A 23,896-nucleotide genomic window follows, 5' to 3' on the forward strand; every position below is an offset into this window, starting at 1 on the left:
ACTCCTCTCACACAGAGACCCTGGAGCCACACACACACACACACACACACACACACACACACACACACACACACATACATAACGACACAGACGCACACACACACACACACACACACACATACATAACTACACAGACACACACGCAGAGGCACAATACACATGCATGCACTCCAATGTAATTCACTACATGCATACACAAATTTCACACAAGTTGTCATGTACTTGTACAATTATGCACATACACTGCGTGTTCCTCCATTGCTGCCACAGAAGCGTTCACCACAGTTACAAGTACAACAGAGAATTTGTGCACACAGCTGCCGGGTTGTCTGGGCGAGCAATACGAATTACGGTTTTCAAACGTGAGATGAAAACAACAGGCTAGTCATTGTGGAAAACGTAAATGCAGTCTAGCTTGTCTATGATTCCTTTATGGTACACTAGTATTTGTGAGTGTGTATGTGTGGTGGTGGGATAGCTAGTGTTGGTACCAGTGCCCAGTGCAGCCCTAACACACTCCAGATGTGTCTGGCTAGCCAGGGAGTTGTTCTTGGCACAGCCGCCTCGGCCCGAATGTCACAAATACTTTCCTTTATTTAGGAATGGCTCTGGGTTAGTGGCTGGAGCGGGAGAAGGAGGCGAGGAAGGATGGATCGCCGGGGTAGGAGAGAGGGAGGGAGGGAGCGAAAAGAAAAGAGGTAGATAAAAGGAGCAACATAAATGATCAGCAATGTAGAAGGACAGGGGTGAAAAATAGGCTTGGGAGGGGGGGGGGCTGAGGGGAATAGATGCAGGAAGACAAGAGATGGAGAGGGAGGAGAGAAGGAGGAGGGAGCGATGAGTGAGCAAGGCAGAAAACAGCTCCAGTCTAGCATCTGGATTTTATTAGCAGCCGTTGGGAAAATCTGAAAAGGAAGTTTTTTCTCTGCGAGCACGTCGGCAGCAGTGATCTGCTGCACATAACCACTTCACTGCCGACGAGAGGAGCCAGGCCCTCCCAGAGGAGAACAGATGGTCGCTGGAACTTCAATACAATTACATCAATAACAGCTTTCACAGATATAAGCACATTTTGACAGGATCCCTGCAGCTCAGCCAGACAACTCCTCTCTACCCTTAGCACCTCTGGCCCTGCAGATAACTTGTCTTTAATCCATCCCCGCTCCCTTGCCAGCCCTCAAGTTATCCTTGTTTTTCTAGCCAGTTTACCCAATTTAAACGAAAAATTGTTGAAGCTTTTGTCCCAGACAAAGTGGTGATTTTTCCTTGATTTGCTCACGGTAATCTGATCAAAGACAGGAGGGCTTTTGTTAGTGCTTATTAAGGAGATCCCTCCATCCCCCATTACCCAGTTTGTTTTTTTGTTCGACATGTTTGTTCAGCCGGCACTGCATGTGTTCTATCACAGGGATTCTCAAGTAACATAGGGGAAAATATGTGTTTGTGTCCACAGTGTGAGCATATGCATTCAGTAAACTTGTGAGCATGTGTGCATACATCTGTGTATCTGTTTGTGTGTGTGTGCGTGGCGTGCCTGTGTGTGCATGCACTGTGCGGGCCTGTCTCCCACTCTGTCATTAGTGAGGGCTTTAAAGCCTCTGAACTCTAAATCAGCTCAAGATGAAGTGGAGTCTGGGATCCGTCTGCAGATTCCGCCTGTGTGCTGACACACATATACACACACACGCACTCCCATCTTACCTGTGACACAGTTCAGACTTCACACCGATAACAAGGCATATATCAAAGCACAGAGGTATCTGGCACACGGAAGGAAAATATGCATGTTTTTGTAGATTGTGCCAGGTCTTGTCTTCTACTGATGTCAGCAGTCTCTATTTCTTTTGAATTGCATCTGGTCTGGTAGAATGAGAGTGGAGGGTTGTGTATAGGTGCTGTGTATCACTGAGTCCTCCTAGGTCCAGGGCACAGTCAGCTACAATCCCCATGTTTTGATATGAAGGCCTGGTGGGAGGCTGGGGGCCAGGGGCTCAGGCTCTGTTTGTGTGGACTCCTCAGCGGCCTGATAGGGAACAGATGTGGGAAGGCAGGCGGCCGGGCAGCCAGCCAGAGCAGCTGGGCGAAATTAAAAACAACAGCATTCCTGGAGACTGGGGGAATTACAGTGGGAGGGAGGGAGGGAGCTGGGGAGTGAGGGATGTAAGGAGCAAGAGACAGAGGGAGAGTTTTAGGGCTATGTGGTCACTAACGAGAGTCTCTGTGGAGTACCAGAGATTGAATAGACAAGGGGGATTTAAGGGGACTGTTCTGCAGTGGTTAGCTAAAGCTAATAAGTTGCAGCTGTATTTCCAGTCAAGGCACGGACGCACATGGACCCGCACACACAGACACACACAGACAGACACACACACACACACACACACAAGACCAAATGCATCTGAATGGCCTTCCAATGGCTTGTTATTACATGATGGTATTATTTGTGTATGAGTATATATGTTTGTTTTTGAGGCCTTTAGCGAAGGCATGTCTCCTTAAATGTATAATGAGTCACCAGAATGGCTGTAGAAAGTTATAGGCAAACCACTGCACTCCGTGTGCATGATCTGTGGTTTTGTGTGTCTCCCTCCCAGCCAATTGTATTTCATCTTGTTTCATCAAGGGGAGAGAACAAGACAGAGAACAATTTTAGAACTCAGCCTGCAGACTGTTCCTTTTGCTGAGGAATCTTTTAGCCCCAATTACGTCAAATGTGCAGACAAACAACTGTTCTGAGGGTCAGAGGAGCAGAAACAGACACAGATAGTGGCAGAGAGAGGGTAGGTAATGATTGTAAAGTCATATTTTACTTTTAACCATGACATTTAATAGTGAGCGTATGGAACGACAAGCAAAGTATCCGTATCCCCCGTAGATCTATTCTCAGTTGTATTGATCACAAAGTGGCTCCAGATAAACAACCTGTCAGGGGAGATATAGAGCAGTGTGCAGCCAGGGGCATGATGACCATGGTCCACTCTCTGGCCTTAAACCACAGCAGGTCTATTTTACCTGAATGACTCTTTACTCCTCTTCATGCTGTGTGAAGGAGTGGTTTGTCCTTCAGCACAAAGCACAATGGGAGCACAAATGGCCACAAATGGGACGGCAGACCTCGCAGACTTGCTAATGTATTAAAAGTCAAATCCAGAGCGTGATGCTTATGTGTGTGTGTGTGTGTGTGTGTGTGTGTGTGTGTGTGTGTGTGTGTGTGTGTGTGTGTGTGTGTGTGTGTGTGTGCCCTGTCCCTGTAGCTGCTGGTCAGATTAAACAGATGTCTATAATCCCATGGTAGGCGCAGACACACAGACAGACAGCATGGTCCCTTCCTTCTACTCTCCTCTCCCCTCCCCTGTTCTCCTCTCCTATCGAAGAAGTGACAGAAATAGCTGTGTTGTAAACAGAGAAAGCCGTGAAAGCGTTTTGATGTTGTCATGTCACTCTCCTGATCTGGTTCGTTTGAGTGTAGGTAGGTCCAGATTATCAATAGTCAATATGGGGACAAACTGCAGTAAACACTCTAGAATTGTACTAATTGGGTTTTAGTGTATATTGCAAATTAGGATGTTTTGCTAGGATGTATGTTATTCTTATTCAGTACACACTTTATACACTGGCATACTAAATGTATAATCAATGAGGGGGTGTACTGAAACATATGGCTGCTTTGCTACAGGCAGCAGCCCTCCAATACGTGAGCATGGAGAGCTTGTTTGTGTGTTTGGGGTTCTTAATAAGAGAATGGCTGCTGTATCTATTTATACCAGCCGTCTCCATCTGCCTCCATCTACAACCTTGTGTGTTTATGTTCAGAGCGTCTGGCATGGGGCAAACAGCGGAGTGCCCCTCGTGTTCTTGAGGATCACTGTGTCAATGGCCCTCGTGCAGCACACTCCAGAGTGTCTCTCTCTTTAAATACGGACACCAGCTGTTGAATGGGTCTACATGAGCTTTTAGAAATAGGCTAACGCCACGGACCCAAGGCAAAACAGAGTCAGGAGTGTTGTCAAGGAAAACGTTTGATTCATAAAGTTGGCTCATGAGGATGGAAATGAAAAACACATTATTTAAAAGTGATTTAATATGTAGTTGGTGACTGCAATACATTGACAGCTGCAGTACTGTTTATAAACACTGATCTAATGTATTTAAGCCCTTTGCTTGTGGTTAAAAGAAAATATTATTTTTGATAGTAGTATAATAACTAGCAGTAATCACCGGCGACTAACAGTGTGACCTCTAATCTGTGTGTATGAGGATGTGACAATTTGATTGGCTTCTGTTTTGCTTCCACGTTTGAAAGAGTCAGACAGAGTACAATTATTCTCCTGTTCTCCAATACATTAAAAGACAGTTGAAGAAGAGAAAAGGAATCAATGAATGTCATATAAAAGTCCACAATGTGGTTTACATTATGCTTTGCAAGAGCATAAAAGATGGCCCTCTCCCCTTACTCTTGTATGATGCATGCATATGCCTTGCTACACTTAATTGTGGTGTGTAGTGCTCCTGCGACAAAACAGACAGATTTCTGCTCTCATGTGTGAGCTGCGCAGGGAATCGATTCCATTGTTTTTCTTTGCCCAGTGCTCTCTGACGGTTACGCGCATGTACACATATTCTAAAGCTATCTTCTCACAGGGCTGCAAAAGTCATCACACCTCTCAGCTCAGGTTAACATTGCACAAAGATCTGGTTCCAGCAGCTGCGCCGACAGACGGACATAGACAGAGGGACAGTCAACACTCTCGGCTCACTAAATAATAAACCTGCTGCTTATTTAGACCTATATACTGTGTAAAGTCTAATCTAATGTTAAGCGGTTTGGTGCATGACAATGTGTTGGTGGAAGACACACCGAATGTATAGACATGCATGAGGCCCTTCTGCCACAAATACAGAAAGTATAGCAACTGTCCTCACACATGCTTGTGGCTGTAGACTATCCACCTTGTGGCATGTTTGCTCCTGGTGTCCCTTTGCCTTACCATCCATTCCCGCCATGCTACAGAGCCTGCATGGCCTTGCCTTGTTTGGTCCTGGCAGGGTGTCTGGCAGAGGACAGTGGAGCTTCTAGTAGCAGGACGGAGCTCTGCTGAAAGCCAGTCCACAGTGATAGACAGCAGCAGATCCAGCTGCACTTGTCACTGGCTGTCAAGCCGGCTGTCTGAACTAGGGGACGAGAGGGGACAGGCGGGGAGGAGTGAAGATTGTGTGTGTGTGTGTGTGTGTGTGTGTGTGTGTGTGTGTGTGTGTGTGTGTGTGTGTGTGTGTGTGTGTTGGAAGGGTTGGAGGTTACAGTGGAGGGGCACTGATTGGGATGTCAGAGCTCCACGGACTGTGTGTGCGTGAAGGGGAGAGAGAGAGAGAGAGAGAGAGAGAGAGAGAGGGAAGAGAAGGTTTGGTGGTGGGGGGGGGGGGGCACAGTCAGCAGCAGCTGAGAGAGTGAGCAGGTGTTACTGTATGTCTCCGAGGCCCATGAATCTCCAACAAGAGAGACACAATACAAGTTTGGATTCATTTCCACTCCCTGCATTGATTTGTTTTGGGTCTCTTTTTATGGGGCTTTTCGTTTTTAAGGAAACAATTGATGGTTTCCTGGGTGAAAATGTCAGTGCTCTCCTCCTTAACCATCTGTTTCCACTTTGAAAGTATGATTTTTTTCTTTTTCATGCTGGAGCTCCATCTTGATGACTCTCTCTGTTATCTCCTTCTCTTTACTCCCTTACAGGTAGCAGAGTGCAGAAGGTTGGAAAAATGCCAGATTCACCTGCGGATGTGAAAACCCAGCCCAGGTCCACCCCACCCGCCATGCCTCCTCCACCCCCGGCTGTCAGCCAGGCAACCAATCGCAATGCTTCATACACCCCTACTACAAGTAAATCAAGTAAGGACCCTTTATCTTTTTGGTTATTTTGTTGCATTCACAGTGCATTTGCTATGAGCATCATATGTAGTCTGAAATGGACTTACATGAGCCACAGTCGTTTAGCTTGCATGCTGTAAGATACAAGTTTTCTTTGACTTGGATCCTTTTTGTGCTGAAGAGTCATATTTATGTGGAATGGTATTTACATCATTCGAACAATGCTTCTCTACAAAGCTGACATGCAAATCTGACCATAAATCTATAAATTTTAGTAATGGTAATGGTTTGGTCCTTTGGCTAAAATGTGGGCAACCTGTGGTTTAGAGGTGAAGATGCATATTGTGTATTGGTATCACAATGTCCACTGTTCCATTCCTGTCAAATAACAGCAAAGATTCCCAGATTAATTTCTATTCTATATTTGGTACAAAAATGAAAGTCTAGGGTACATATAACTCTTGATAACAGTATTGTACTAACTGTGATTGAGTGCTATACATTCCACACATGTATACACTTGTGCAGCGCCACAGAAGCCACAGCCATTTGTCCGTCTTAGTTCAACTGTCATGAAAACTGTATACGCTTGTGTAAAGGGAGAGAAATTCCAAATATGTGTTTCTTCCTTGTTCGGGTGAACAAGTGTTCTAGTCACTTGTGTCAGGTGTGTGTATCGGCAAAGCATCTATCTGTGTGAACGTATGTGTTTTTTTTGGTGGCGCAGAATGTCTTTGCTGGTGACAAGTGTCTTTGAGCGCATGTGCGAGTGCGGCTGTGGCATTGTGTGTGTGTGTGTGTGTGTGTGTGTGTGTGTGTGTGTGTGTGTGTGTGTGTGTGCGTGTGTGTGTGTGTGTGTGTGTGCGTGTGTGCGTGTGTGTGTGTGTGTGTGTGTGTGTGTGTGTGTGTGTGTGTGTGTGTGTGTGCGTGCGTGCGTGTGTGTGTGTGTGTGTGTGTGTGCGCGTGTGCATGTGTGTCTGCGTTGTTTACCAGCTGGTTGTGTGGAGGTGGGTACAGGGGACATCAGCCGGGGTGGCGATGCAGTGTGTGTAGACTATTTTCTTCCCTATATAGCAATGACAGGCCATGTTGTTTCACCTGTTGTGGCGAGCGGTCAGCAGTGTAGCTCGCTCCTCGCACCTCTCCCTCTTTCTAAAACCAGAACACAAGTGCTGCATGTTGGGATCACATGGGTTAGTTCCATATGTCCATGGTAGACCGAGAAAACAACTACTGACTATTGAACCACAAGACTGTGTATCATTTTGTTTTCAAATATGAGTTTAAAGTATAGGGTCAACAATGGCTTACGGAGGCCTGGGAATATGCCTTTGAAAAGAAAACATTGCTGTTAGCAGTAATGCAGTTTTACTTTGGAAGCCATGTAAGTGCTTGCATATGCCGTCGAGATGAAATACAATTAAATTACTGGTTCCAACTTTTCATACAAAAAGAGAGGAAACAAGTATCATGCACATCAATGTACAGTAGCTATATGTCAAAATATTACAATCCGAAAGGAGATCGAAAAAGAGCTAAGCAATTCAAATGTCTTGTCTTTTGTTGTGGGATTTTGAGTCATCTGGCTCAGACAAAAAAAGAGACAACAGGGGAAAGGTCAAGTGTGTGTGTGTGTGTGTGTGTGTGTGTGTGTGTGTGTGTGTGTGTGTGTGTGTGTGTGTGTGTGTGTGTGTGTGCGTGTGTGTGTGTGTGTGTGTGCGTGTGTGGTGTGTGTGCGTGTGCGTGTGCGTGTGTGTGTGTGTGTGTGTGTGCTTGTCTGTGAGCTACTGCTTGATTTTAACTCTGAGTTTGTTTGTGCCTGCATTACGAAGAATATGTGAGTAATTATATATGTGTATGCACGCGGTGTCTATTCTGAACCTTAAAGCTGCAAATCTACTTTCAGCTGGTGGACATGTGTAGGGCCAGATTTAGCTACACACCTGCTATTGGAATAAAAGTAACACAGGCCACAGGACTATTTTTGGCTCCTCTTTAACAAGTTCCCCTTATAGTTGTGTCCTAGTGAGTGAGGGGGGAGAGAGAGGGTGAGGAGCAGAGAGTGGGCCAGGCTGCTATAGCGGGGAGATGAGGGGGGTCAAATGGTACCACTTGTGAGACAGCTGAAGTTACTGCAAACACACACACACACACAGCACACACACTCTGACTTTGAGTCTAATGTGTGCTTCACTTATACTTAATCTTTACCATACACGCTCCTCAATTAGCAGGATGTAAGTGCTGCTGTCCTCATCACACCTCCCAGATCTGTCAGATGGCCCCCCGTCGGGTTCCTGTAAAAAAAAAAAAAAATCACTCACACCAATTCACACTGCTCTGCCTTTCGTCTGTTTTTTTCCCCCACACAGTGTTGAATGGGAGCAGCCATTCTCCTACGTCGCTGAACGGAGCTCCGTCCACCCCTAACGGCTTCAGCAATGGGCCCGCCATGTCCTCCACAGCCTCCCTCTCCAACCAGCAGCTCCCGCCGGCCTGCGGCGCCCGGCAGCTCTGCAAGCTGAAGCGCTTCCTGACCACACTGCAGCAGTTTGGCAACGACATATCGCCTGAGATCGGAGAGAGAGTGCGCAGTCTCGTGCTGGGCCTAGTGGTACGTTTTGGGTTTTCCTCTACTGTGGAATTATAACACAAGTGTCTGTACGTCCAATCCCTTCGTTCAGCTTCGCCTCTCACCACTGAGCTAATGTGTTGCAGAGTATTCCGCTTTTCTTTTAGAAACAGTCAAACTTTCTGAACTTTAGCAACTGTCATATTTGTTCTAAAAGTTTGTATCTTGGACTCTTTTGTTCCATCTCTCTCTCTCTCTCTCTCTCTCTCTCTCTCTCTCTCTCTCTCTCTCTCTCTCTCTCTCTCTCTCTCTCTAACTGAACTCCAGAACTCCACTCTCACCATTGAAGAATTTCACTCCAAACTTCATGAAGCCACCAACTTCCCTCTGAGGCCGTTCGTCATTCCCTTCCTGAAGGTAAATACATGTGCACACATTTTTTTGTTAAATGATAATAAATCAAGCCTTATGTTTTCAGTTGACAAGCTCGGAGCTTACAACCTCTGTCCATATGGCCAGTATTCAGGACTGTGTGTGTGTGCCTGCAAGAGACTGACTGTGTATCCTTTCCTGCTTTACTCCTTCCTGTTCTACTCCTATAAGGAGAGGGTTCACAGAGAGGGAGGAAGGAAAACCCTGTCTTAATTGGAAACCCATAGGTGTCAACTGTGTATACTGTACTTGCAGTGCTATGTTGAAAATGGTGGGACGTGTTTGTGGGTGTGTGTGTGTGTGTGTGTGTGTGTGTGTGTGTGTGTGTGTGTGTGTGTGTGTGTGTGTGTGTGTGTGAGGGTATCAGACCTCCTGGCGTGCCATGATCCTCCACATCTGGGACATTGCAGCAATGCCTGTGTTTTATCAAGCAGACAGGTCTAAGAGAGCTATTTGACAGCACTGACACACACACACACGCACACACAAACACACACACACACACACACACACACACACACACACACACACACACACACACACACACACACTCACACACACACACACATACACACTACATACACACCCCGGGGAGGAAAGAGAGAGAGAGAGACACATGGCAGAGGAACGTGTCAAAGGACCTGTCTTATCTCATCCTGTCTCTTCATCTATCACTTTCTTTCTTCTTCTTTTTTCTCTCTCTCGCTCTAATCCGGCATTGGTTTTCTCTTTCACCCCATCTACCTATTGTTCCAATGAAGTTCTAAGCTCACCTCTTGTCCACTTTACACTCGGTTCAATAAATCTACATCCTTCACCTAGAACAACTTATTTTCATTTCCTAACCCAGAGGTGTCTGTGTTTCCCCTCCTCTTGTTTTTGTTTTTATTATTGACCACTGAAGGCCAACCTGCCCCTGCTGCAGAGAGAGTTGCTCCACTGTGCCCGGCTGGCCAAGCAGACGCCGGCCCAGTACCTGGCCCAACACGAGCAGCTTCTCTTAGACGCTAACGCCAGCTCGCCCCTCGACTCCTCCGAGATCATGCTGGAGATGAACGAACACGGCAAGAGAAGGACCCCCGACAGGTTAGCACTCTCTCTCTCTCTCTCTCTCTCTTATCCCAACGCAAGAAAAAAAAGACATAAGCACAGACTTTGTTGTGTTCAAGTGCACATAGAGTACACAGGCCGACTTTTGACACAGCCAGCGTTACACAGCATCGTGTCAGGGTATTTTTCAGAATGCCAAGCGGACGAGGGGGAGTCTATAAATCCTCTGTGCGGGAGGCGGAAGTCTGGACCGCCCTGATGCCAGGCTGCCTCTGCCAGCTGTCTGGGAGGGAGGGAAGGAGGGATGAGATGAATGAAGAGTAGGGAAAAGAAAGAGCGTATGAGGCTGTGTATTAACACTGGATGTTTATGTGCACACAGTACGAACAGGTAGCAGATCAAGAGAAGAGATATTCACTGATTTTGACGGAAGAAAAAAAAATCGACAACAAGCACTCTCTAGAATTGCTGAATTTACCTTTTTTAGACACAATTAAGTGACCTTTCCTTTTCCTAGACTATATTCTGCCTTCTTCTCTTCCTGGCACTGTACACATTTGCTTATCACTTTCTCACCTCTCTCACTCACTCACTCACTCACTCACTCTCTCTCGATCCCTCTCTCTTTCTGCCTGCCTGCCTGATCTGCGGGCTCCCAGCAGCTGTCCATATGTCAGGGATGTGTCCAGATGGTGCTGTGCTGACCGTAACACTGTGGCACATCCTGAGTGGGGGGTTGTGGGTAGCGTAGTGCTGGTGGTGGCCATGGTGGTTTGGATGGGACTGTAGGGGTTGGAGCTGAACGTGCAATCCCACTGTAATCCACACACCTCCGCATCCCGACCTGTGGCTTATACACAGCAGGCGCAGCTTGGTGCAGGGGGATGGGGGGGGGGGGGGCGGGGGGAGGGCAAGGGGGGTTAAGACTGAAGCAGGGCCTATTCGATGCACCAGCTGTTCCTACGATTTGTAAGATACTGGAGCAAGGAATGAGTACAGCCGACATGCACAAATACACACATGGATAAGGGCGCACACACACAAAAACACATGTACGAATACACGCACACACACACACACACACGCACACACACGCACACACACACACACACACACACACACACAAACACACACACACACACACACACACACACACACACACACACACACACACACACACACACACATAAACACACTGCATCTACATGGGCCAGCGTTGCATTTATTCACGTTTGATCCCCTCAGGATAATAAAGAGTGATTTCCATCCGAATGCCGGGTTATTGCCATCCAGCTAAACAGATTAATATCAACACTCCCATTTCAACTGTCCAGATGGCTTGAAAACAAAGCCTCCATCTCTCTCACAAACACACAAACACACACACACACACACACACAAACACACTAAGAGTACGCATACACAACTGAGTGTCGCTAAACATCTGCCAAACACACAGCATCCAGCCCATGAGCAGGGCGGGGGGAGGGAGAGGAGGACGGAGAAATACTTGCAATCTAAGAGTAGGCCGAGGGATGTTCAGATTAAGAGCTTGAGATGCAGGGTGTACGGTTGGACTTGGCTCTGTTTGATGCATATGGTGTACAGCTGTGTGAAAGCTTTGGAGGGCCACCGTCTTACTGTAACTGAACAACAAGCGGCTCTCTGCAGGGATACTGTGTGTGTGTGTGTGTGTGTGTGTGTGTGTGTGTGTGTGTGTGTGTGTGTGTGTGTGTGTGTGTGTGTGTGTGTGTGTCTGTGTTTGCATACAGCATGTGGCAGATTTTTTCTCATTTCACAGAATCACTATTCACTGCGACTTTTACTCTGTGCAAATAGTAACATGACTCAGCAAAGTTACAAGCTTTATTTCGAGTCCCAGTAAAGGACATTTTATCTTCATTTAAAAAAAATAATAATTAGAGCACAGCTGTTAATTCAGACTTATGAGCTTTTTTTTTACAGTACTCAAGTTATACAGGAAATACACTAGTGTATCATAAACACAGGCAGTTGCCTGCAATGAATCATTTCTGTCTTATTTGTTTGACATGCTTTTTATAGTGGATATTTTTGAGACGTTAATCTGATTTAAAGGGCATTCTGGTCCTTGTTGGGGCATGTTTTTCCAGAACTATGAAGTAATACCCTGGCATCGCACATTTAGCCTGGCAAAGCCATCCCACACTTTTCCCATTACTCATTGTGGTGTGGTGTGGCCATAGATGGACTAACTGGAAAAAGTAGGCCATACAGAAGTCATTTCTCTCCCTTCAGACATGGTGTCAGAAATCAGCTTCTGAATACAACTGAGACAGAAATGAGCCATTCAGTTACAGAGTTTTTGTAGAGTAGGGTAGCCGTGTTGGCATCAGCACATTTTCTGGTTGGTCCAGCATTTATCTGATGCAGCTGAATCGATTCTCGGATGGACATTTGTGGAATAATGGTAAATGTGGTAATAGGTACAGAGCCTATGATATATAACCTGGCTTTGCACAGCCATTGCATGTTGGCAAATAAAGAATACATTTTTAAACAACAAACTGTTTTGTAGTAGGTCACCGTATACCACAAACCCCCTCCAACTGTTGGAAAGAATGCTGCAGACCTTAGTCTCTGTGTGAAACAAGTTCAAGTTCCATCGCGGGATTTTGTGTCTTTGTTGTCACAGTAGCGTTACAGTAGCTTGCTCTTCTTACTTACATATCTATTGCCTGCCATACGGTTTAGTTGAAAAGATACAGTTACAGTAAGTAATATTGAATATTAAATATTGAAGAACTCCAAGAAATACCTATTAAAGCTGTCATATTTAAATCAAAGGAAACCAGGCCACTATTCATTTCTTGTCTATTGCTTCAAATCGGATGAGTTTTTGAACATTCAAATGTTGTTTGTTAACCCTAAGCGCCTGTGTCCCTCCTCTATAGGACCAAAGACAACTCAGAGAGAGATGGCTTGCACCCGGAGCACCTGGCTAAGAGGCCTTGCACCATCAGCCCCAGCCAACGCTTCAGCCCTAGCACGGGCCTGCCTGCTCACCCGCCTCCCAACGGCCTCCCCACACACCCTCCCAACGGCCTAGCCCACCCGCCCAACCCCAACCAAATGGGACCCCAGCACTATCGCCTAGAAGACATGGCCCTGGCACACCAATACAGAGACGCCTACAGACATAACGAACACCGCGACGCCCGAGAAAGGCACCGGCCGACAGGTAGGACAGCTGCTGCAATGCATTCACACAGGGTCAGATACATGTATAGATCTGCAGTGCTCAGGCTATGTGGTCAAGAGTTAAGGGGCTGGTGTATTTGAGGGGTGCATGTGGAGAACAAAGGCCAGTTGTCTGTCCAGTGCGATAATCCTTGTGGCAGTGCGTCTATATAAAGACCACAGCCATACATGCCCATGTGCTACAACTGTGGCAACCATATATGCCTTCCCTTCTGCTATCCCAAAAGGAAAGAGAGGAATGAATTCTTAGCCAAATTGTCTCACTGATTAGACATGAGGCTATAGCATGGACACACACACTGTTGTCTGCAACCAGTTACTACTTGTTTGAAATGGAAAGTTAATTATTCTGGATACAAAGTTTCTTTATGGATTTGATGTTGTATGGTATATGGTAAGCCCTGGCACAAAGACCTTTTTGTCCCACATTGTCATTGTTTCACAAGGAAAAGTTAATTATATGTCTAAAGAGCATTTATACAAGTAAAATAATTGTGCTTTCAAATAAAAGGCATACAAAAAGGATATGAAGAAGACATTACAACAATAACAAAAGCAAAGTACAGAACAGAACAGAAAAACAATCCCATCCACCTCAAGTAATGAATGTGCCCTCATGGACATAAATGTGTCAGTAAGTCACTCACAGTCAGGACTGGAATAAGTGTTTGTAATTTGGCCAGCTTCATACATTCACTCTTTGTTCAAAGACACAGTATGCTGTAAATGTCCCAAAATGTGACAGAAACTTATGTTTTTATTAATTTTAGCAGTGCATGGAGCCCGCCAAGAGGAGGTGATTGACCATCGTCTTACAGATCGAGAGTGGGCAGAGGAATGGAAGCACCTTGATAATGTACGTATCAGCATGGTAGCGCCATGTGTAATGTCAACCACCTCTTTGTTTCATTCATAACCATCATAAAGCAGTGTGTGTGTGTGTGTGGGGGGGGAGAGCTAGCAGGTGATTAAAATACATTTTAGTGCTAAAGATGGAATGCAGATGACAGGGACAGGAGCTGTTGACAGGCCCAACAGCCTCCGTCCCATCTGAGGTAGCAGTTGACGGACAGCTGACCTTAGGAGGTCTGTGTCAGTATGGGAATTAACAACACACAGACACTTATGGCACCCAACTCCACAAAAGACAAAAATCACGACGACTAGAAACCCACGCACGCATGCACACACACACACACACACACACAGACACACACACACACATTTGCAGACAGACACACACACACACACACACACACACACACACACACACAGAAAAAGAGCCCCAGATGGAGCTGAGGACCCAGCAGAGAGCAGCTCCAGCTGGGGAGAGCAGCTGAGACAAGAGCTGCAGTCATGGAGAGAACCGGCCAGGCCTGGACCCCTGCCAAATTAGAAACACTTCACTGAAATAAATATAGCTAACTCAGAGAAAGAGGGGGGGGGGGGGGTGAGTGAGTGAGTGGAGAGACAGAGGAAAGGAGGCAGAGACAGAGAGAGAGAGAGAGAGAGAGAGGGGAGAAAGATGAATGGGTATAACGATATGGATTGAATGTGAACCATGCTACACCTATTTAGCATGCCGGGGAACACGGGGCACTGTGGAAAAAAGTGACACTGTTTACAACGAGGAATGTGTGTGGGGGGGGGGGGAATCTGTTGAGTTGGCAGGGATCGGAGCAGAAGGGTGGAAGAAATTGGCTCAACTTTTTCATCAGCAGCCCAGCTGTTACATTATCGTTGTCCTAATGCTCATAGACATTGAAATTCACTGACATGCACACTGCGCAGACGGGCAGATAAGAGACATAAACACACACGTCACACTGAAAACAAATACAGCAGCTAAAGGTGGTATACAGTGTTTTTGGACAAATTGAAATAGTTTGTAGATTTACAGCTCAGTGTCTTCAAAAGACACAGGCTTTGTTACTGTTCTTACCTGTGTATTCTTTTATTTTTTTTATTGATTTTATTACGTGTGGTTCATTTGTTTTAAAATAAATCTACTTTTGCCGTAAGATAATGTTGTGTCAATAATGTACTGAAGGTAAATGTGAGTGACATTGTGCATTGACCCTCCAGTGTTGGGTCAAAAAGACTTGGACATTTTGGTGCGGGACCTAATCCTAAACATGGGATTTTGGAGGTTAGGGATTGCAATTTTTTCAACAAAACGGAACACTTTTCAACCGTCTGTTCATTTAGCAGCGCCTTTTAAGCAAATGTTTGAACCCCCTTACTCATCAATCCTGTCCCATTTTGCATTTGCAGCTGTTGAACTGCATCATGGACATGGTGGAGAAGACGCGGCGCTCCCTGACTGTGCTGCGGCGCTGCCAGGAGGCCGACAGAGAGGAGATGAACCACTGGATCAGGCGCTACAGTGACGTGGAGGAGATGAAAAAAGGTGGGAGCAACGGACAACACTGCCTTCCTCCTCCTCCTCCTCCTCCTCTTCCTCCTACTCCTCACCACAACTCCTCCTCTAGCAGCAGCGACCCACTGCCCATAGGAACCCCCTCCTCGGCTGTCGAAAGGCAGACGGGCAGACAGACAGGTTAGACAAACACAGCGCACAGAGTGTATATATGTTTGGCCAAGCAACACACTCGCAAAGCAAAGGTAGGGCTTGTTTGAAATTGCCGGATAAGCCTTCATATAACATATTTACACACAGCAAGCCTTTTAGTTCATACTGTGAGGCAATACAAATCTAGTTCCTGCGACATCCTGCATCTTTAACCAAACTGATTGCACCCTTATGCTGCCAGCATGCTCATTCATAATCAAGATTTGTATTCACTTCCTACGCATTCCTTCCCAGAAATGGTTGAACAAAAAGTTGATGACAGCTTATTCACTGATGTTGCCAAACACGTAGTTTGTATTGGTCCCAAAAGTAGAGTTGTAAACTATAGGGGAGACCTGTTGTGGATGTGTTTGTGTGGATCAAGAGCCTATGACTGTGTGCGTGTGTATATGGTGTGTTTGTGTGTGTGTGTGTGTGTGTGTGTGTGTGTGTGTGTGTGTGTGTGTGTGTCATCAAGACTGAGTTTGTGCTTGTGCTTGTGTGTTTCAGAGATCCACAGAGACTTCTTACACAGGCCTCCCTCGGGATACCTGCCCGAAGAAATCTGGAGAAAAGCTGGTAAGAGCCATGTGTCCCCCTTCTCTTTATTGTTTTCACCAAGAAAATGGCCACAATCACTGTCATCAGTCTTCGTGGCCCTCACCTTGGCTATACCGAGACTGACAGACCAGAGGCCTTACAGCCGTAGGTCCATCAGGACAGAGGATTGGAGGCCTTCTGTGTCATTAGGGCTAAATGCCCGCCATCTGTCACCACTATGAAAGGCCACTGCAGTTAAAGCTGCAGTGAAAATGCACCTGGCCCAAGGCAGGCCGCAGCAGCACAGCACAGCACAGCACAGGTCAAAGCTTAACTGGACTCCATTGTCCTATGCAATAAACACTCTAGTTTGTAAACCTGTTTTTTTCATTGGGATTGTTTTCTCGCCTCATGCACAGTGCACACACTTATTGCTGAAGTGAATTAATTACAGCCATTTGTATATCAAGACAACAACAAGAATATCAAAATAATCTAACCATGGTTCTTCACTTTGGCTCAGTTTGTGGCCAAAGGGAAGCAGGTGGGACTATTGCATTGCATAAGGCCTTCTTTTATACTGCATGTCAGATAGAGCAAAACCCGGGGAGTCATGTGGCTTAGCCCTCAGTCCAGCCTGGTCCCAGCACTATTATGTTGCAGTCATACTCCAATACCTTGCGGGGGGGGAAAGACGCTGCTGTCGGCAAAATAATGTACTGCATTTTCACCGGCGGAAGAATCTATTTTAATTGCGGTTGTTTTTCATACATAGGTACTGCAAGCATCCCTCTCTCCCCAGCACTGAAGCACCTCCAAAACAGGCAGGGTGAGTAACAGGTCTCACTCACAACATCACACCTCAAGTGTGTGTGTGTGTGTGTGTGTTTGTGTGTCGGAGCATGTCACCTCTATCTCAGCAGCCAGGTAGTCTGCCTGATGCAGCAGCAGCAGCACCTCTTGCTTTTAATTAAAACCACACACGTATTCTCTGGTCTGGTTCAGGTTGAGAGACCGCAGCACTTTTGAAAACATAAGATCTGAAGTGTGAAAAAGCAGACAGAAAATAACACGTCTCAGGGACTTGCCGAATCCCAGCGGAATTAAAAACGTTAATATTGCTTGCCCTCGTGTTTTTCATTAAGTGCTAATTGCCCCAGCATCTGCTATGCAGTCTCCTTGATAAGAATTAATTAATTTTGCAAACTAATCTTAGTGGTGCATGCATTAGGCCAGATAATTGAGAAGCTTGGGATAATGGAGATAGTGTTTGCAAGTGGGAGAAGAAAGAGGAGGAGGATGGGGGAAGTAGAAGAAAGAGAAAACAGAGTAGAAATGAAATAGAGGATAGAGTTAGGATGGGGGGAAGCATTGAGACGTGTGTCTGAGAGTGTGACTTTTTTTTTTTTTAGCATTTTAGCATTAGAATCAAGTTCAAACACAATCATGTCCACATGCGCAGCTAAGTGTAGATTAGGCTCCCCTTGCTGACTATCTTTCTCCACAGTAGTTTGAAAACAACTGGAGTGGAACAGCGAGTATATGTGACAGTTATTTATGAGGTTCCTCTCAAACAAACACAGACTGGAGGAAATGGGGAGCAGTGGAGAGAATATTATCAGTCTCACCTCCTACTTGAATGGCCTAACACCTGGAGAGCCACTTGTATGTTTGACGTATTGTGTGTGTGTGTGTGTGTGTGTGTGTGTGTGTGTGTGTGTGTGTGTGTGTGTGTGTGTGTGTGTGTGTGTGTGTGTGTGTGTGTGTGTGTGTGTGTGTGTGTGTGTGTTTGTGTGGAGTTATAGCAGGAGGGAGAAAAATCATTGAATTTTCTAAATGTTGCAGTCTTTGGTGGCAGAAAAAAATGACACTCAAGGGGAATTTTTACGACATTCTACATTAGCATTTCATTCATAAATTGTGTGTACTTGGCAACCTAGTCCTCAGGTGGGTGAGGCCTTACAAGAAATCATGTACTGTACACTTGTAGTGCACCGTGAGGCCCCACTAATGAAAGATGGCAAAATGTAATCACTCCTGCCTCTCACTGGGAAGAGACTGCGGGAAGTTTCTATTTTAGACTGGAAAAGGAGTCTACACACCTGCCTTTTGTCTCCTCAATCATACAGTTTGTGCTGGAAGAACAAAAGACCCGGTGATAAAATCTACATTGTATTTAGCTCCCGCCACAGTGGAGATATGCTTTCCCACTGGTGGGGGAATTATTCACTCTTCACTGTGAATTGTGTCTCACAATTTGCATTGAAAAAAATATTCTCATGAAAAGATGACAGTTGTTAAGAAGGGGGAATCCCAGGATGTCGGATGAACAGCCAAGTTGGGTGACAAAACTTTGGAGACATCTGCTGTTGTCAGCACTTGAAATGATTGTGGCCAGACGTGTTAGAATTAATTATTGAAGTCTGGCTGTTTCCCTTTTTTTCTGGCAGAAAGTTTTAAATCTTAGATGATGTACATCTGTTTCACTGACACACAACAAGATGGCAGCTTAAAGTGCTTCAATAAAGAATGATGGAGCGGGGCAGGGTGGGACGAAGGTCATAAAGACCTTTCTCTTTTTCTCCTTTTTCTCCTTCTCTCTCTCTCACTCTCTCTCTCTCAGAGGAGGCAGTGAATGAGGTGAAGCGACAGGCCATGTCAGAGCTGCAGAAGGCGGTGTCAGATGCAGAGAGGAAGGCTCACGAGATGATTTCGGCCGAGCGCTCTAAAATGGAGAGGGCGCTGGCCGAGGCCAAGAGGCAAGCCTCTGAGGATGCACTGACAGTCATCAACCAGCAGGAGGACTGCAGTGAAGTGAGTATCACAGACCCCCCGCCGACATTTTGAATCATTGTCCTCTCTTAATCCCTAATTCTATACTCAGTCACTCACTCTATGGGTTTTTTTATTCAATGGATCTTTTGCTCCATCCATTACCCATCAGTCACTTAGTTGCACCTTTATCTTCATAGTTATTCTGTATTGTGTAATTAATTATCCATACAGCTGGCTGCTCTTGGTTTTGGTGTTGTCTGGTTGACATCATAATTGCAGTCCAGTTGTCTGTGTACATCAAAGCAAGGCAAACCCAGATGGTCGCACCAGGTTGGAATCATTAAAGAGCAGTTGACCACCACCTGCTGGCAACACAAACCAGTCAATGGAATTTAAATCAAATCCCTATGAAGTATCAGACAATCTAAACAAAATCAAATAAACAACTTACTTTGGGGTTCAACATGTATGTATGTATAAAAGAAAAATAATTATTATCTGTGCTACTCTGGGACTGCATACAAAGAGACTTATTTCTCTCGACCCACTCTCTCCCCCACCACTGTCTCCCCAGAGCTGCTGGAACTGCGGGAGGAAAGCCAGTGAGACGTGCAGCGGCTGCAACACGGCTCGCTACTGCGGCTCCTTCTGCCAACACAAGGACTGGGAGAAGCACCACCACGTCTGCGGCCAGGGCCTGCAGGGTCTGCCCGGGGGTAGCAGCGTCCCCCTGGGCACCCCCACCTCCACAGCGCCCCCTACCCACTCGGAGAGCACCAACACAGGCCAGAGCAGCATGGTGGTGGTAGGGGCCGGGAGTGGAAGCGGCAGTGTCTCGGCCAGCCCCAAAGAGAGCAGTTCAAGCAGTGCCTCTCGCTCCACCACTCCAGCTACCCCAGCCCTACTGGAAGCCACCTCTCGCTGACGACGTCTTGTCCCCTTGTCCCCTTCCCTGCATATTGATGTGACAAGTGTCTACTAACCTAACACAAAACCAAACTGAGGAATCTTCATTCATCGCACACCGCTCCCTTTTCCTCCTACCCTATACTACAGTCCTTATTTTCCCCTCTTATTCTAAGCTCTTCTCGGAAAAATCTTAAAATGAGATGATAAGACTGGTTTTCTCTCAACTTGTCAACCCCCCTCCCCCAAAAAGAAAAAAAATACTTGTTCTGTCTCGTTCACAACCACAGCCTAATACAAAGATTCCAGCCCTGGGGTACAGTGCAGTGGAAACTAAGCATGAAAAAGTGTCTCATAATTGCTGAGTTCGGGTCGCAGAAACATATCAGATGTGTTTGCTGAAGAACTTTAGCTTTGACTTGAAGATGTGACTAAGATGTTTCCTTCAGTAAGCACGTGAAATACATGGGGATACAAGACAAGGGCTGTGTTAAGGCAACATTGAAAGGGGGGGGGGATGACTTGGCAGATTAGCACTTGGATTGGATTTCCCTTTAATTTAGCACTAATGAAAGAACAGTACTCTAGCCCTGCGATGTGCACTACCAGTCCAAACAGTTCAAGGATGTGGCACTTATTCTACAGTTTCCTCATGGAGACAGGGAAAGGATGAGGGAAAGGGACAAAAACCTTGTGATGTGATTCATTCCTCAGAAACACAGCTTAGTATTTATTAAATGTTTCTTTCTGGCTTTAAAAGGGAAAATAAAGAAAAGTCCAAATATTCTAAATAAAGAATACCAGTGATGATGATGCTGATGATATGAGAAATAAATTAATTTTAAACTGCTAACTACCTTGCTAGCGAGCCAAGAAAAAAAAATCTATACCGGACTCACCTCTCTGCATCATTGTGAACCCAAATGAATTCAAAGATGAAAAAAGTAACATGATCCAAACCTTTGTATTACACTGCCAAAGTGAGTTAAGTAAGCGATAAGGAAAAGCACTCATCGTATAACCAAACGCAAAGCAACATCACCTCCTCAACAGCAGACAAAGCCAGCCCTAAGAGGACCAGGCTGCAGGGAGGCTGCAGAATGGGACCCGGAGATTGTCAGACATTTAAAAAAAATAAGAAAAAGGAAAATAGAAAAATTAATAAAAAAACTGTGACCCTATTGATCTGCAGTTGCCTCCTGCAGTCTGGACTAAAAACTACAGCGATTCCTCAGTGATGGCCTAGACTAGTGAATATGGACAATGCTGTGAACTTGCCTATACAAGAAAGACTTAATGAAATGGATGGAAACCCTGCCACAGTGTGATTTGTTTTCTTTTTGTGAATGGTAACAGAGAGGACATAAGGAAATAAGTAAACAAAAAAAGAGGAAAGGAAAAGCTACACAGTACATACACGTCAAAGGGAGCTGCCAAAAAACCTCAAAAACAAGCTTGAAAACATTGTCCGAGAAAGGCATTGCATACTACGAAGACGAATGGGAAGGTTGTTTTTCTTTTTTTTTAAAGCTCCACAACGGGCTAGAGATATTTGAAGGATTTGCTGTTACCTTTTACATTCACTCCCTCCTTTTTCCAAAGCATGATGAACAGATGAAAGAGCCTGGTAAAAGGGTGGTGTAGACTTGGTTCTCCTCTCTCTTTCTACCTCCCACCTATGCGCTCCTCCCCTGACTACTTGACTGGAGTCTGCCCCTACACCCCTACGCCTGCTTTGGACAGAGCCTCAGAGCACTCACACGGGAAAGGGTTTCGCAACCTGCTTGTAGATATTGTTCCTCTTTTCGAAATTTCAATAATGTCTCTTGTCGCTGATGTCCATATGTGCTGCCCTTGTGTATATCCCGAAAGATGGACTTTTGTTTTGGTTTTGTTACCTTTCCTTTTTCCTTCCTTACGTTCGGGCTGAGCGATGAAGTTTAAGCAAGGACAACTCGATTATGAGACGCCCCACATTTTGCTTATGATTTGATTTGTTGTATCTATATTAAGGAGATGAAACCCCTCTTGTAGAATATTTTGTATTGCTCGCATTGTAAAACAGTGAGAGGACGGAGGTGCAATATGAAGAAAATTCAGCTACTGAATGGAACCTCAGCAACTGCCCATAGGGTGTCATATAATATAGATACATATAAATATATTTAAAGTAACATCAGTAACTTAATGTGAATGTACATAGTATTTAAAGAGGTCCAAAAATGTGTTTGCCAAATAACAGAAACCTTTAAAGTTTAATGTCCAGAATATGATTTTTCTCACAGTTCTTTTGTTTCTCAAATTGATAAATTTTTGCTTTTTCTCTCTCTCTCTCTCTCTCTCTCTCATAATACACTTTCAATTTCCACTGAAAACAAAGTGTCATGTGACCCTAAGTGGAGGTAACTGTTGGTAACAGAGGTAAAGTGTTAACCTACAGGGCCAATAATCTGAAAGTGGATGGAAACAAAGTCAGGGTGTATTACCAGAACATTTTCTGATTGAATTGATTTCATGTTTCACTTAAATCTAGTAAAGACATTAATAAGAAAAATAATAGTAGATCAAAGTGAATCTGCTATACAGATGGAATAAGTGATGGTTTCAAATTCAGTTCCTTAACACCAAATTTATAATTAGTTAAACTTGATATATGATGTCAAGAGTCCTGTTTATTACCATCCTTTCGGCTCAAGTGCTCCTGTAGTGACTCTATCTTTGTCATCATTGTGTGCGTGTGCGTGTGCGTGTGTGTGTGTGTGTGTGTGGGGTTAGGAGTGTGTCTTTCCCCCAGGTGCAGGACAAGCCATTACTATATAGAATAAAGTGATTTGCCAGTGTTAAGCTAGTGTTACAATAAACCTCAAACCAAATTTTGATACCCAATCTTTGAAATGCTGCTTTAAAAAAACAAAAACAAAATGAAAATGATTGTAGTTTGGTAAAGATGCGATAAGCTGAAGACCTGGTAATGCCCTTTATTTCTGTTGAAGTCCATTTTATTACATTTATTCAGCTCGTCACATGTTCCAGCAATATGATCCCCTCTGGTAAAGACATGTACGTTTAGCAGTCTCAAAACTTTTACCCAAAGCAACCGGGCTTATAGCAGCCATGCTCACACAATTATTGTATTAAACATTATACACCCTGCATGGTTGGGCTCATACACACTTGGACCAAACATAAGGAATCAAATAGGGAACTTTGTTTTTGCAGTGAGGGGCATAATACATTCTTTGTGTTCATCAACACACAGATAAAGTGCATCTTCTCTTTTTCTTTTTAACTGAGACATGTCATTCAAAATGGGATTAAGCTAAAAGGTACCCCTGCATCTGTGTGAAGTGTTTATGTATGTGTGTTATAATTACCGGGATATAGTGTGAACCTCTGCCTTTTTGTGTCCTATCAACCCTCAACAGACCACTCTTCATAACCCCCCTAAACCCCCCCCCCCCCTCCGCCCCACCACCAACACACATACACACACACACACACACACACACATACACACACACACACACACACACACACACACACACACACACACACACACACAAGCTACCTCCTGTCACCATACAGCTAACCAGGAGAAGTTGACCTGGACTTTGAAAAAGCTGGGCTGAGAGCAGACATGGAAATGCACATTCAAAAGCGATCGTATAAACCTATTTGAAAAATATATAAATACAAAAAAAATGGGTTGAAAGAAATTGCCATTACTCATGACGAAGACCAAACTTCACCTTTTATTCGATCATACTCCCACTAACCAAACCAATACTGCTGCAATTTAATAATAATATTATAGGTACGCATGCAGTCAAACCTGCATATACATAACTGAACACAGAATCAACCATGACATGCCACTATATTGTCCAAAACCAATAAAAGCACAGACCAAAGTACTCCTGCATTGCCATAGTAGGCTTTGACA

At 45.0% G+C, this 23,896-nt stretch overlaps 1 protein-coding gene across 2 annotated transcripts in view; it reads left to right on the plus strand.

The window, feature by feature from the left end:
* The window catches only part of cbfa2t3 (CBFA2/RUNX1 partner transcriptional co-repressor 3), a 29,862-nt gene extending 9,493 nt beyond the window's left edge, over positions 1 to 20,369 (plus strand). The window contains exons 2-12 of one of the 2 annotated variants that reach the window (XM_080034164.1): positions 5,732 to 5,887; positions 8,239 to 8,480; positions 8,766 to 8,855; positions 9,775 to 9,956; positions 12,854 to 13,140; positions 13,931 to 14,016; positions 15,435 to 15,720; positions 16,243 to 16,311; positions 17,048 to 17,101; positions 18,896 to 19,086; positions 19,622 to 20,369. In XM_080034164.1, the coding sequence (XP_079890290.1) occupies positions 5,758 to 5,887; positions 8,239 to 8,480; positions 8,766 to 8,855; positions 9,775 to 9,956; positions 12,854 to 13,140; positions 13,931 to 14,016; positions 15,435 to 15,720; positions 16,243 to 16,311; positions 17,048 to 17,101; positions 18,896 to 19,086; positions 19,622 to 19,972 (1,968 nt within the window). In that variant the 5' untranslated portion in view covers positions 5,732 to 5,757 and the 3' untranslated portion in view covers positions 19,973 to 20,369. The remainder of the gene's footprint in view (positions 1 to 5,731; positions 5,888 to 8,238; positions 8,481 to 8,765; positions 8,856 to 9,774; positions 9,957 to 12,853; positions 13,141 to 13,930; positions 14,017 to 15,434; positions 15,721 to 16,242; positions 16,312 to 17,047; positions 17,102 to 18,895; positions 19,087 to 19,621) is intronic. The other variant, XM_080034165.1, reaches the window with a different exon arrangement.
* Positions 20,370 to 23,896: the final 3,527 nt, after the last annotated feature.

The sequence above is a fragment of the Ammodytes marinus genome (genome assembly GCF_949987685.1).
Source record: "Ammodytes marinus genome assembly, chromosome: 1".
Classification (NCBI taxonomy): Eukaryota; Metazoa; Chordata; class Actinopteri; order Uranoscopiformes; family Ammodytidae; genus Ammodytes; species Ammodytes marinus.